Raw genomic sequence first — 13,732 nt, forward strand, 5'->3', positions numbered from 1 at the left:
CCCTAGACTTTTATAGAACACAAAACTCTCATCTTTCACTATTTTGCTGTTGCCTTAGTATATACATAGACGGCACAGCTCAGTTTTAGCAACTTGATTATAAATTGCTTTCAAAAGTAATTTATTTGGATTTTCCATATCCTTTAATGAACTGCAAATATGTTAAAAGAAAAGGCCCCCTCCCTCCAAGACTGTACATTTTCTGAAACAAGTCAGGAAAAGCAAACAGAAGACACATTACATTGTTTCAATGCAAACAGAACACACATATCACACCCACACTTGCATTTTTCTAGGTTTTCACAAAGAAAACGGGTCACCATATTTCTCAGTGAAGCTCCATAGTAATACTCTGGCTAATCAGAGACTTCCAAACTTTTTTCTTCAAAAAGAGCATTTTTAATAGACTAAATACTGGTTATCACTGAGTTTTGTTTAAGGTACAACAGCAGCATGGTTCAAATGTTACTTGCAGTTCTTGGAAAAAAATAAAATTTTAAAATAGTGAATACAGAAAAAGTGGGGATCACCTTTTGTTATCTTGAGTACCATAGTTATCTTGAAAAAATATTTCCAACCTTCTGAAATCCCAGAGTTAAGAACTATTTCCAAGGGGGGAAATTTCAATGCCACAACATAATTTCTGAACCTAAGTGTATGTGTATAAATATCTATATGAGTATGTGTGCAAAGCTTAACGGGGGAAAAAAAAAAAAAAGACATCAAAGTACATGGTATTTTTAATTCCCTTCAAAGTGACTTCTGAAATTTGAATGAAACATTTGCTTGACTCAAATATATGTTCTTTTCTGGTTGGTTGATCTTCAATCCTGGGAAAAAAGTAAAGAACAGTTATAGGGTGGGAAACAATGCTTCAATGCCTAAATGTGAAAATAAGTGTAAGGAAAAATGAAATCAGGCCAAGCTTGGGATGAATGTCCCTCAGTCAGTCATTGCCATCGTATGCCTTCCACAACTATCCTTTCTTTTTTATCTTGGTGTCACAAAATCAGTACCAGAAAGACACTCACCTCTGGCACAGGGCATAAATTCCTACTACAAAAACATAAGGAATTATACACCAGCAATGAACTTAGTTTTTACCAGACTTTGTAATATAGAGTTGAGGTTGAAGTTTTCTAGGAAACTCTGTAGTTGATACTATTATAATAGCTGGCTTATGATTTGCCAATTTAAAAAATAAGATAATCTAAAATTAAATATTACAACACTAGTAGATAATAAAATGAAGTATTTGCTAGATTCCGAATGCTAGCCTTTGGGAACTTTTAATAGTATTTGTTTACTCCCAAACTTTCCTTTTTATTTTTTTAGATAGCACATATACATAGATTTAGGTAGGAAAATTTTGTTAAATACCTCTCTGGCACCAAATACCTATTCTGAGACTCTTAATTGAATTAATTTATAATGGTATCTAATCTGTGTTCAAGTGAGCAGATTAGTAGTAAATGATAGAAAATTACTGAGTCTATGGGTTTAAATTTTTTCACATGTTCTGTAATCCACGTTAATTTCATGGTTTGACTAATAAATACAGGTAACCAGTAGATAAGTATGTCCTTCATCAAATAACCCAAAATAATAACTATAGGCCTGTCATTCGTAAGAAACTATAATTCGTTATATTATGACATTGGCACTTAATAAAATTTTAACAACTAAAGTTTCTCTAAAAATTTCAATACATTACAATAAAGGAGATACACAATTTAAGACTTGAAATCTGTTATGTGAAATTCCAATAATTCCCATTTTATTATGCATAATTAGATCTTAAAATTGTGGCCATTCCCCAAAGATTCCAACCTACATCATGACAAACTCAGGAGAGAGCTCATCTCCTTCATAAGAACGCTTTTTTTTTTTTTTTTTGTATCTAAAACTTCCAATATCCTAAACCCAATCACTCTCAAGTAAATGCTTTGGGGACTCAGACTATTGAAAAAGATTTGAAGCAGAGAGCTAAAAAGAATGGAAATGACTTCAATCAAAGGTAACCACACATTCTTGCATCCTGCTTTAAACACTTAGAAAAGTCAAAGTGATACTGTCTTGAACAAACATAGATTCAAGGTAATGGTACATTTCCGATTATATTAAGGCTTTCACTGTCATGATCTCTTGAAGTCTTTCCGCTTTAGTGTGCTCATTTTGATTCTTATGGTGAACTTATAAGGTTATCAAGGGCCTTGTTTTGGCTTTTCAGTGGGTAAGCCACTCCATTATCTCTGAATGTTACAGGCGATCCCACAGAGCTCAAAGAGAAGAGGCAATATGGAAAGGACCAACTTTAAAGTTTGCAATACCAAGACAACAATGATCAACACTTTGAAGCAGGATGAATAAATTAAAATTCTTGGTTAGACATTAAAGCATTCTTGCCAAGAGTAAGTGTACACTGTATGGAGGGATATTTGATTCCTACAAACAAGTCCCAATATGCCCAACATGTTTGTTTATGGGAGACACTGCAAGTTTAAGGTAATTTACATTCCTTGGCAATCAAGTTACTTTGTATAGGCAATGTCTTTTTTATTGTTCCATCTGGCACTTGCTAACACCATCCTTGAAGAACCTAGAAATGAAGGTCAGTCACTCTGTTATCAGGAACAGAAACAAATAAAAACAAATTTTTGGAAAAATGACCAAGACATTCGGGTTCATCACTATTTTCCATATCTAATGGTTCCTTCAAGATAAAACATAACTCTTCCTTCCATGATAGTTTTCCAACAAAGAGAGATTAAAAGAAAAAAAAAAAAAAAGAAAAGTTCCCCACCCCACCCCCTACATTGTCATTCATACTGGTGAAAGAGCCAGTCTTGTTAGCAGCTAAATATTGCACTGCCTTTCATTCTGTATACAGTCAGGGTCCAATGAAAGTGGCACACTCATGGTATAAGTGATGGATGATGACACTGCTGGCTCAAGAGTGAAGACTCAGTATATGGAGGGACAAGAAATATGTCAGCACTAGTCACACATCCAGTTGCAAAAGTCTGATTTCCAGAAGTTAAAATTCATCACTTTCAGCTGCATGAAGTTGTGTGTCATCTGCATCTGTCATGCTGCTCTCCTGGGATTCATCTGTTCCCACTTAAAAAAAAAAAAAAAATGTCTACAGTAAGGTAGCTGACAAATATTTATTGTTGGTTCATGAAAACAAGGAGATGAGACCTTAAATAAAGCCCCTTAAAGATTCTGATATCCTTTAATAAAATATAATTCATGTTCCCTATTTTACGTGACTGAGATTAGTTTACTCATTATTTTACATGACTGAGATTAGTTTACTTCATCTTTAAGAGTTTTAACTACTGAAACTACTTCTTATGAATTCCTTATTCCTATCCTAGGAATCAGAACTAGTTTTCTGAGACATTCAAAGGAGACTGAGATTTCCTCCAATCCTTGACTCCACTTTGAGGACAGTCCTGGCTAGTCCACAGAAATATAGAATATAACCTTTAGTTTAAAAAGGATTATTGAGATTATAATTATAATTTTAATTAAAGAGATTAATTATTGAGATTATAATTTTTTTTATAAATTTGTGTTGCTTTATTTATTTATTTATTTATTTTTTAAAGAGGCATGTATATTTATTTATTTATTTGTTTGTTTGTACATGCACTGGGTACAGTCAGAAGCGCGGGAGGGTGAGAGAATTCACCAGAGCCAGAGCGGGGAGCAGAGCAGGCAGAAGGACCGAAGTACACTGCTGAGGGGAGCAGCGGGCGGCAGGAGAGGTCTGCGCGCCATGTGGGACCCTCCTCCGGTGGCTGGGGAGCAGTCGGGGATCGAACCGGCGCCGCTGAGGCTGCGGGCAGCTTCGCAACCCAGCGCTCAACCGCTGCACCACCAGGGAGGCCCGAGATTATAATTTTAATTAAAGTCTTTCATCAGGTTTTCAGGAACAAGTCTCTTAGTTTTATTTACAAGTTTCTTAATTCTCTTATTACAAAATACTGATACATTAAGTCTTGGTTCTCACTAGGTATTTCAGATATATAATCAACTTAGGGATAGAGAATTTAAGGCCTTAAGCTCTCTTATTCCCTCAGCTTTTCCTAACCCTTAAATTTATATATATTAGACGTGTATTTGGATTTTGCATTTTCCAAAGTTATACAGTTTGAATAGCTACTACCACAGATTTGTCATTATTTTACAACATAACTTCACATCTATCATCTTTCCCCCCTCCACTACATTCCTATGAAGCAGAAAAGGCAGGCATTAGTTACACATTCAATATAAACTGAGGCCCAAGTAAAAGTCAGCAAAGGATTTGCCAAAGTCACACAGTAAACTAGGTTCAGAAAGAACTGAGATTAATTACCTGATTGCACATGCACATTTTGTTATTATGTCACCCTGTTCAACTCCCCTAAAATCCCATTTGATATAGAGGATATAGCAGGTTAAGAAAAATTAAAAAGGTCACAAATCCTTACGCAAAAGGTGGTTTTCTGAATACTCAAAAAATTTTTTTCCGTGTTTACTATGTCATAAAGAAACATCTGTTCCATCTCACCTACTCTGATGTGTTGCTTTACTAGCTCTCTGGTTTGAGTAACTGCATACAAACCTAATTCATATGATGATACTCACTGATCTGTTCTTCTTGGGTTATTGGCTCCTCATCATCTGGAAGGTAGCGCTTATCAATTGCCTCTTTAATCTGATTATTGGCTCCTTTAGGATCTAAATCCATCGCCCAAGAGAAATTCATCAGGGCAAGGTGCGTCTGACCTAACTTCTTGTAAACCTAAAAATAAACAACAGGACTACATTTTTCATTAAGTTGTGAGCTTCAACTATAAAATCCAAAACATAATTTAAATTAGGCTCTTGATTTATGTGCTATAAACCCATTCTGATGCATAGGAAACTATTATTCTATAGAAGACACACCAGCTTTTGAGTTCCTTTTATAATATACTCAGATATTTTTAGAATTCTTGGCCTCTCAGAATTCTTTCAGGTAATGCGAGTCCAATCAATCTCACTCCAACTGGGAAAAATGACAATGTAAAGAATTGGACTATATGTTGTTTGTTAACACCGATTTACACTGACTTTAAATGGAGTTATACCAACTCTCAACACTTGATCAACATTCCTAGATGACAAAATCAATTAGCACTTGGAGGTCCTGTCTGCAAAGTCCTAATTATAGTTTGGTTTTGAAATACTTGGAAGTAATGTCTTCTAATTAAGACAGTCTTCTTCTGAGTAAGTATCTTCTTGATAACTGAAAGCCAATTTCAATTATAGTTTATTAATGATCAATAGCTGTAAGTGTTAATATACTTACAAAACCATACAGCTGGGGGAGGGGAGGAGGATGATGCTCTTGCTCCATCATTAAGGATAAACATGATTTTAAATGTCAAAATCCATTCTGTATTCTTAGAATACTTGGTTCAAAGTGCTGGATAAATTTGCCCAACACAAGTATTATAATTATTCCCAAAAGTTACTATTTGTTATGAAAGTCACAGTTTAAGAGTAGGGGCCCAATCTTTACCTTTCCTATTAAGAAGTAAACAAGGGATTCTTTGGGAACAATTTGTTTCAATTCTTCAAGTTCTTGCAAAGCAGACTGAAAAGAGCAAAGAAAAAAGAAAATTTTGACGGATTTTGCTTTCCCAAATCATCATCACTAAAGCTTACTAGATCCTAATACTTCCTTATTGCATTAATTCTTATTGTTATAAAACTAAAATGCATGAAAAGTACTTACGACAACAGAAACTAAGAAATGGCAGGGATTCACCATAATACATTAAAAGTTGACACACACATACACACGCACCTCTTTTTTGTGAAATAAGCAGCTAGTGACAACCTTTGCTTCTGTCACTGTTTAAAACAATACTCCATTACACTGTATATGGAATGAAGTTTAATTTGAAAATTAAATTCCAGAACAAAACAATCTCTTTCATGTAAACAATAAGCTTTGCATACCTTCCTGCCATTTTAACTGATGATGAATAGCTTAACATTTAACCCTCTCAATGGACCTAGTAGGACCTTCCTGGTGGCACAGGGGTTAAAGACAGAGCTATCAAGCTATTGCCAGCCACTGCAACATGAGTTCAATCCCCTGCCGGCCAGGGGGCAACTCACATTGTGCAGCAGACCTCTCCTGCCTCACTCACTGCTCCCCTCAGCAGTGTATTTCTGTAGATCCGCCTGTTCTGTTCCCCATTCTCTCTGGTGAATCCTTTCACCCCCCTGCACCTCTGGTCCATACCCCAGTTCTTGTATGTACAAATAAATAAATCATTAAAAAAAAATAAATTGACCTAGTAATCCTTTGATAACTGGTATAGGCTTAGGGAGATTGAGAGGAAAGGTAACAGAATTAGATTTGAATTTAAAGAATAGATATGATTAAAAATAAAATTAGCTTCCCAAATGAGATACTGTCCCCGCAAATGGAAAAAAAGTGAAAATTGTTTAATATTACCTAAGTCACCATGAGCGAGGGGAAACAGTCATTGTCATCAATGAGGGTGGAAGTATAAATTGTTGTTTGTTAGGACAATCTAGTGTATCTATTGAGTTAAAAAACTGCATGCAACCATTGATTTGGAAATCTTGCTGCTAAGAATTTGTACTAGGGATATCCTCAAAAAAGTTCACTAAATCATTATATGAAAGTTTAACTCAACATTATTATTCGAAGTAATTAAGCTATCTAATTGCAGCCTAGCTAAATACACTATGGCCCATCTTCTATGAAATATTAGATCTTAGGTGCTCAATTGTTAGGTTAAAATTTTTAAAAAGCAAAAGTGAGATGCATATGTACAATTTTTTTTTTCTATCAGAAACTGTTACATGTATCCCCTACACAAGAATGGTTTAACTTTGGGGATAAAAGAGAGGAAGGGCGGGGGCAGGAGTGAGAGTTTTCACTTGGTAGCTTTTTTACTTTTAAAATTTTCTAACATTATGGATATGATACTTTATTTCCCTTTAATGTCTACAAAGTTTATCTGCTTTTTACTTTGTTTTATATCTTGTTGTAGTAAAACAAAATCCAGGTTAAGAAAAAGAGAAATACCAGGATACTATTCACAGGAATATTAGTGAGAAAGGGAAGTTGTAGGACAGGATGAGATACTGTATTAGTTTCCTGTTGTTGCCATAACAAAGTACCACAAATCTGATGGCTTAATATAACACAAATTTATTACTTTACAATTCTATGGGTCCTATATAGAAGTCTCACACGAGTCTCATTTGGTTAAAATCAAGGTGTTGACATGGCTGCCTTCCTTTCTGGAGGGATTCTGGTTCCTTGCTTTTCTTGGCACCTAAGGCTCCTCACATTCTTCAACCTCCCTTCCTCCATCTTCAAAGGCACCAATTCAGGTTGAATCCTTCTCATGCTGGTTCTGACTACAGCTATGTGATTAGATCTGGTCCACCTGCATAATCCAAGATACTGTCCCCATCTCAAGGTCCATATCCTTAATCACATCTACAAAGTCTCTTGCCATATAAGGTAACATGTTCACAGGTACCAAGAATTAGAGCATGTGAGGGGCCATTATTCTGCTTACCATATATAAGCCTACTTTGTAAGAAAAAATGCACAAATAATGAGAAATAGAGTTGGAGAAGTATGCTCTGGGCCATTAATAGATCTCCACCCTAGAGGACAAACTTAAGCACATTAAACTTTTTGTTTTGTATGCTTTATATTATTTAAAATTTTTTATAACAAGAAAACTACTTTCATGAAAAGAAAAAACATAACATACAAAAAATAAATACATAAAGAGTAGTGATCAAAGATAGTTGGTTAATAAAAAGTATCAGGATGATGGAATTTAGGTAACTTTAATAAGGGAATTTTTGTCTTTCTTCATTGGGATAAAACTAGTCTCATTTCTCTAAAAAGGCATACATAATGAGTAAGGAACTAGCCCTATTTCACAGTTCCAAAAGTTTAATACATTTTCTATCTTAACCTGAAGTAAAACGTAATTTCTCACCTTTTGCATGTTTTTTATTGGCATTATCTAAAATCTTTTTATGGAAAGTAGCTGGGGTTATCATACTATTCACAGGGGTTATCATACTACCAACTATAGAGATATGTGAAAATTTCTATATTAAAAGGAGAAATGAAAAAAAAAGTGACGGCAGCCCCCACACAAATGCACATACATGTATTTTCATAGGCAGTCTGTCTAGAATGTTATTTTTGGGGTAGGGGGCAAGAATGTGGGGGCTCTGGTGCATCCTTAACACTTCATCCTCTTCTTAACTGCTGGCAACCCAAGAGAAACTCAAAGGAATTACCAGACTTTGAATCACATCTGTGTGTCAGGAAATGGAAGATTTATTACGCAATAATTCTAAGGGTAGAGTGTTCCTTTTCCCCTGCACAGTGCTGAATATTGTAAAATATACATGCAACAGAACATCAAAATCAAAGTTCTGTGGTCATGGATATTAGTTATTTAAAACCACTGCGTTACACCTATCAAACATTAATAATAAAGATTGACAAGGCCTGTAACACAATGAAGAGACTCGAGATTGACTTTAATAGTTTAAAGCAGCAGTTATCAGACATTTGGACCTGTGGACCTCTCTACACTCTTAAAGTTTATTGATGATCCCAAAGAGTTTTTGATAATGTGATTTATAATTATTTATAGTTAGACACTAGAAATTAAAACTTGAAAAAGGTTAAAAAATCAGGTATTAATTTAAAAGTTAACAGTGTCTATTTTATGTTAACATAATGTTTTTTTTTTTTTTTTCTTATTTATTTATTATTTGTTTTGTTTTGTTTTGGTTTATACATGCACTGGGTACAGTCAGAAGCGTGGGAGGGTGAGAGAATTCACCAGAGCCAGAGCGGGGAGCAGAGCAGGCAGAGGGACCGAAGTACACGGCTGAGGGGAGCAGCGGGCGGCAGGAGAGGTCTGCCGCCATGTGGGACCCTCCTCCGGTGGCCGGGGAGCAGCCGGGGATCGAACCGGCTGCTGAGGCTGCAGGCAGCTTCGCAACCCAGCGCTCAACCGCTGCGCCACCGGGGAGGCCCTAACATAATGTTTTTAAGTGAAAAATAACTACTTTATAATTAATGAAAAGTCAGTGAGAGGAATGGCACTGTTTGACAATTTTGAAAATAAATGGTTAACTGAAGACAGCTGAGTTCTTTTTACTGCTTCTGCATTTAGTCTGTTATGACAGCATTTCATGTAGCTTTTGAAAAATCCATTTTACATTTGTGTGAGAATGAGAGTCAAAGGCAAATTAACACCTAAACATTATGAAAATAGCTTGACCTTGTAGACTTCTTGAAAGGACTTTCAGCAACCCTCATTAAGATCCCAAATAATACTTTGAGATGCTTTAAAGAGACCTTAGTCAGGAAGATACACTTAAATCCTTTTTCATTCCATATCACACATAGTTCAGAATAGTTATGTGTTTTCTATCACTGAACATTATAATTATTACCAAAATTTCATGCATCTATCATGCCTCTTCCCACCCGATAATCAAAGATAGTATCCAATGTAACAGTCAAGTTCTCATTTTTCGTATTAGAAGATTAAGACTTCATGATTAGATATCAATACAACACATTATATAAAAATGTTCCACCACAGAGAGGTTGACTTGGCACTCTAACACTATTTGTTTTCCTTTTGGAGCTAAGACATTTTAGAAGCACTCAGTAACTTTTCCTTACACCCTTTTTATATAGTCTGCCTATTTCTAATCCATGCATCAAAACAGGCCTTATAGCTTAGTCAAGTCCTACACTGATATTCAAAATGGCTATAATCATTGCAGCCTGGACAGTGGGTCAGATTAGAATTTTGGCTTCTTGAAGTAAGGTACAAGCTGATTTATACAGCATATCTGGTGGGTGTGTTGGCATTAAAACAGCTTTAAGAATAATAAAATTGAATACAAGTCCTTTAATTGTAGAACCTGACCATATATCTAAAGAAGTACAATGAAGTCAAAACATGAAAAAAAAAGTTGAATTACAATTACAGTATCTCAAAAGAGGAAGTTAGAAGTTTTAGATTTGAAAGCAGCTTTTTTAAAAGGTCAAAACTGTAGGACTAGAGAATGAGAGAATGACAGACAATAAATTACACATGTAATTCCTTTATTTATCTTTATTAGTCTTGGAAAGTTTATTACTGGTTTTATACTTTTAATGTCAGCAATTTTCAATATATACTAGAAGGACAGCTTTCTAGGGAAATATTCTATTTAAAGTGGATTATTTAGTCCAAGTTTTTCTGTGCTCTTTTTAAAAGTCTTTTACTCTTTTTAGCAAGAGCCTGAATTATTTTGAAAAATAGCCTGACCGGGCCTCCCTGGTGGCACAAGGGGTTAAAGCACCGTACTATGAAGCAATCCGTAGCCTCTGCTGCAAGAGTTCGACCCCCAGCCAACCAGGGGGCAACCCACATGGTGCAGCAGACCTCTCCTGTCTCGCCCGCTGCTCCCCTCAGCAGAGTATTTCAGTTTGCCTGTTCTGTTCCCCACTCTGTCTCTGGTGAGTCCTTTCAACCCACCCCACCCCTCCTCCCCATCCTGCCTGCACCTCAGGGCCTGTGCCCCAGCTCTTGCATGCATAAATAAATAAATCTTAAAAAAAAAAAAAAAAAAAAAAAAAAGAAAAATAGCCTGATCTTTAAATGAAAACTTTAGATTGTTTATGACTGAGTAAAGGGTAACAAAAGTCCCATGTTATTTTATTGCCTCTTTTCTCTTTCTCAGTTTATCTTCTTTTCTCAATATTTTTTCAGGCTACAGTTGCATAATTTGCAAAATAGATTGAGAAGTTAAGAAAGAAACACATCAGACTAGTCCTAGTTTCCTTATTATAAGCGCTCATATTTTCCCTTTATGTACTCAATATGTATTATTACTGTGATTATTCAGTTTATGTCTGTTTTCTCTCTAGAGGGACAGTAGTGGTAAACTCTTCAAAGGCAAGATATGTGGTTGCTTTGCTCATCACTATATTCCTAACAGTATCTGGCATATAATGTAACTAATAAATATTTGGTCACAAAAGGATGGCTTAGGTCTGGCCTTTAAGGTAATTCTGATAGAAAAACTGCCTTTCTACATCTTTATAAGGGATAACCACATATTTCTGAATAGCTCATCCTTTCTAAGAGCATTCATGATGAAAGAAAATAATAAGAGAGCATGAAATTAATAGCTGCTGAAACAGGGGAAAACGAACTCAGATAAAAATTAAAGCATAAATAACCTTTTTTTTAAATTTTTTTTTAATAGAGGTATGTTTTATTTATTTATTAGTTTGTTTGTTTTGTTTATACATGCACTGGGTACAGTCAGAAGCGCGGGAGGGTGAGAGAATTCACCAGAGCCAGAGCAGGGAGCAGAGCAGGCAGAAAGACCAAAGTACACTGCTGAGGGGAGCAGCGGGCGGCAGGAGAGGTCTGCGCGCCATGTGGGACCCTCCTCTTGTGGCCAGGGAGCAGCCGGGGATCGAACCAGCGCTGCAGAGGCCGCGGGCAGCCTCGCAACCCAGCGCTCAACCGCTGCGCCACCGGGGAGGCCCAAAGCATAAATAACTTTTACTTTATTTTTTAAAAGGGTACTAAATTTAATAAAATGCTGAAGACCATTACCTTACCTTATATTTTTCATTTGCAAATAAAACTGAGGCTCTGTGAAATTTGCATAGAGGGTTCTTGGGGTCAATAACAATGGCTTTGTTTAGGGTATCCAAAGCCTTCTCAGATTTCTTCAGTGCATGCTGAACCTGTAAGAAAAAAAGATTTTATTAATGTTTCCATTTGATACTTAAAAAGATGAGAACCAAATAATGTGACTCAAAACCAATATAAAAGTAATAAAACCACTAGAGGTATAGATTTGTGTAATCTAACTTGATTGCCCAATGGGTTAAGTGGACCTAGTAACTGATTACCAAACTATTAATAGAGTATCTTTGAAAAATTGCTTCCAATTCTAGTTCAAGTTCTTTAAAGATGAGAATAGTGAAGTCCATAAATATTAAATAACCTGCTCTGGGATCAGGTCCTTGTGTGTGCTCATAATGACAATCAACATTCTATCTTTAGAGAAGATATTTGGTTACCTTTAAGTTTAAAAGACAAGACAAAAGTTGGTTTTCTGTTCACAAGACAATCTGTACTATTTAAGTTTATTAGATAATACTCTCATTTCAACAGATATGGCCATTCAAAACTGTGTTCAAAGAACCCCATGAGAATATGGCTCTACCTTACCAAGCCTATTTCACTCAGAATAGCTACAATGCTACCTATTTTAGTAATTTATATGAAAAATTCTTCTGTTTTACATATTTGAAAATCACTGATCTTTAACATTGGTAAAAATAAGGTAGGCAACATAGTAATTACTACCAATTACTGTAATTATTTGTCACTAATAAAAGATAAGAGAAATTAAGTGACTTGTCCAAGGAATGAGGAAAATTCAGTGATTTTTCTTTATGCCAAGCAAAAAAGTGATATTTTTGGTTGTAAAAGATTCCAGGATACTATTTCAAGAATAACAAAAACACAGTTTCATGATAGCAATTAAGTCAGTAACAAACACATTTCAAAAGGGAGATTAATTAAAAAATGTTTAGAATCTACTTACTACTCCAATGTGGCAAAGTAAGACTGAACTTTGAGGGTTGATATCAAGTGCTTTCTGGAAATGCATTTCTGCAAGGCTGAATTTTTCTTGCTTGTAATAAATCATTCCTAAACCATACCTGAAATTATAAAATCCAGCATAATTTTAGAGACATGAACTTTTGTTACTAATTTTGTTCATCTAAAAAAGAATACGTATGGAATCAGGCGTTTTAATAAATCAGTAGAAAATTACTGGTGATCTTTAGTGAGGCAAAAACTATTAGTCATGATAAAAACCATCAGAGTGTTTTAAACAAGTTACTTTTATTAGTAAAGCCAATAAATCAGATCAAGTAATAATAAATTAAATTATGACAATGGAGAAAAAGAAACTACAACCTGAAATCTATGACTACAATCTAGATTTAATAGCCAAGTTTTTACTGAGTGGTTGTTATGTGTGTGTCAAGTACTTTGCTAAATTCTTTATGAGAATTAGCTCATTTAATCCTGAGGAATAAAGTATATAGGCATTGTTATTCACATTCAAATAAGGAAATTTAGAGACGCTAAATAATTTCAGGCTGATAGAGGGCAAATAACTTGCCCACAGTAATAGAACTACACAAATACAAAAAAGTAAAAGAGAAATTACTTAATAAATTGGAACACTGGGTTCTTAATGGCTTAACAAACTAGCACTTAATAAACTAGAACTCTGCCAAACAGCAACAACTAGCAGATCATTTTCAAGTTTTATTTTTCAATTTCCTGCCTAATCACCATTCATCAATTTAGTGTTCTAAGAAAAAGTAACAAATCAGGAAGATTTGTGAAAGTTTGAGAAAAGGCTGAAACTTTTGAATATGAGGATCTTGTATTCTATTATCATTAATTAAAGAGTTCATAAAGGTATAAATTTCACATAGAAAACATTTTAGTTAGAATTTACCAACCAGAATTACCATTCTTAAGTAACAAAATTCATGACAATAGAGAGAGTCTAACAAGAAAAAATTAATGATTATCAGTCCCATCAATAGGACATTAGC

General features: G+C 35.0%; 1 protein-coding gene across 5 annotated transcripts in view; it reads right to left on the minus strand.

The window, feature by feature from the left end:
* Positions 1–13,732, minus strand: part of CDC27 (cell division cycle 27) — a 56,466-nt gene continuing 42,734 nt past the window's right edge. For 3 of the 5 annotated variants that reach the window (XM_037495325.2, XM_037495324.2, XM_037495327.2), the window contains 5 exons: positions 12,700–12,817; positions 11,702–11,830; positions 5,558–5,632; positions 4,639–4,795; positions 788–3,120 (listed from right to left, as the gene is read on the minus strand). In XM_037495325.2, coding sequence (XP_037351222.1) covers positions 3,038–3,120; positions 4,639–4,795; positions 5,558–5,632; positions 11,702–11,830; positions 12,700–12,817 — 562 coding nt within the window. In that variant the 3' untranslated portion in view covers positions 788–3,037. Of the gene's footprint in view, positions 3,121–4,638; positions 4,796–5,557; positions 5,633–11,701; positions 11,831–12,699; positions 12,818–13,732 lie in introns of those variants that run through there. The other 2 variants (XM_054689823.1, XM_037495328.1) reach the window with 2 other exon arrangements.

This window comes from Talpa occidentalis, unplaced genomic scaffold (assembly GCF_014898055.3).
Source record: "Talpa occidentalis isolate TD23 unplaced genomic scaffold, MPIMG_talOcc4v2.1 talOcc4.7, whole genome shotgun sequence".
Lineage (NCBI taxonomy): Eukaryota > Metazoa > Chordata > Mammalia > Eulipotyphla > Talpidae > Talpa > Talpa occidentalis.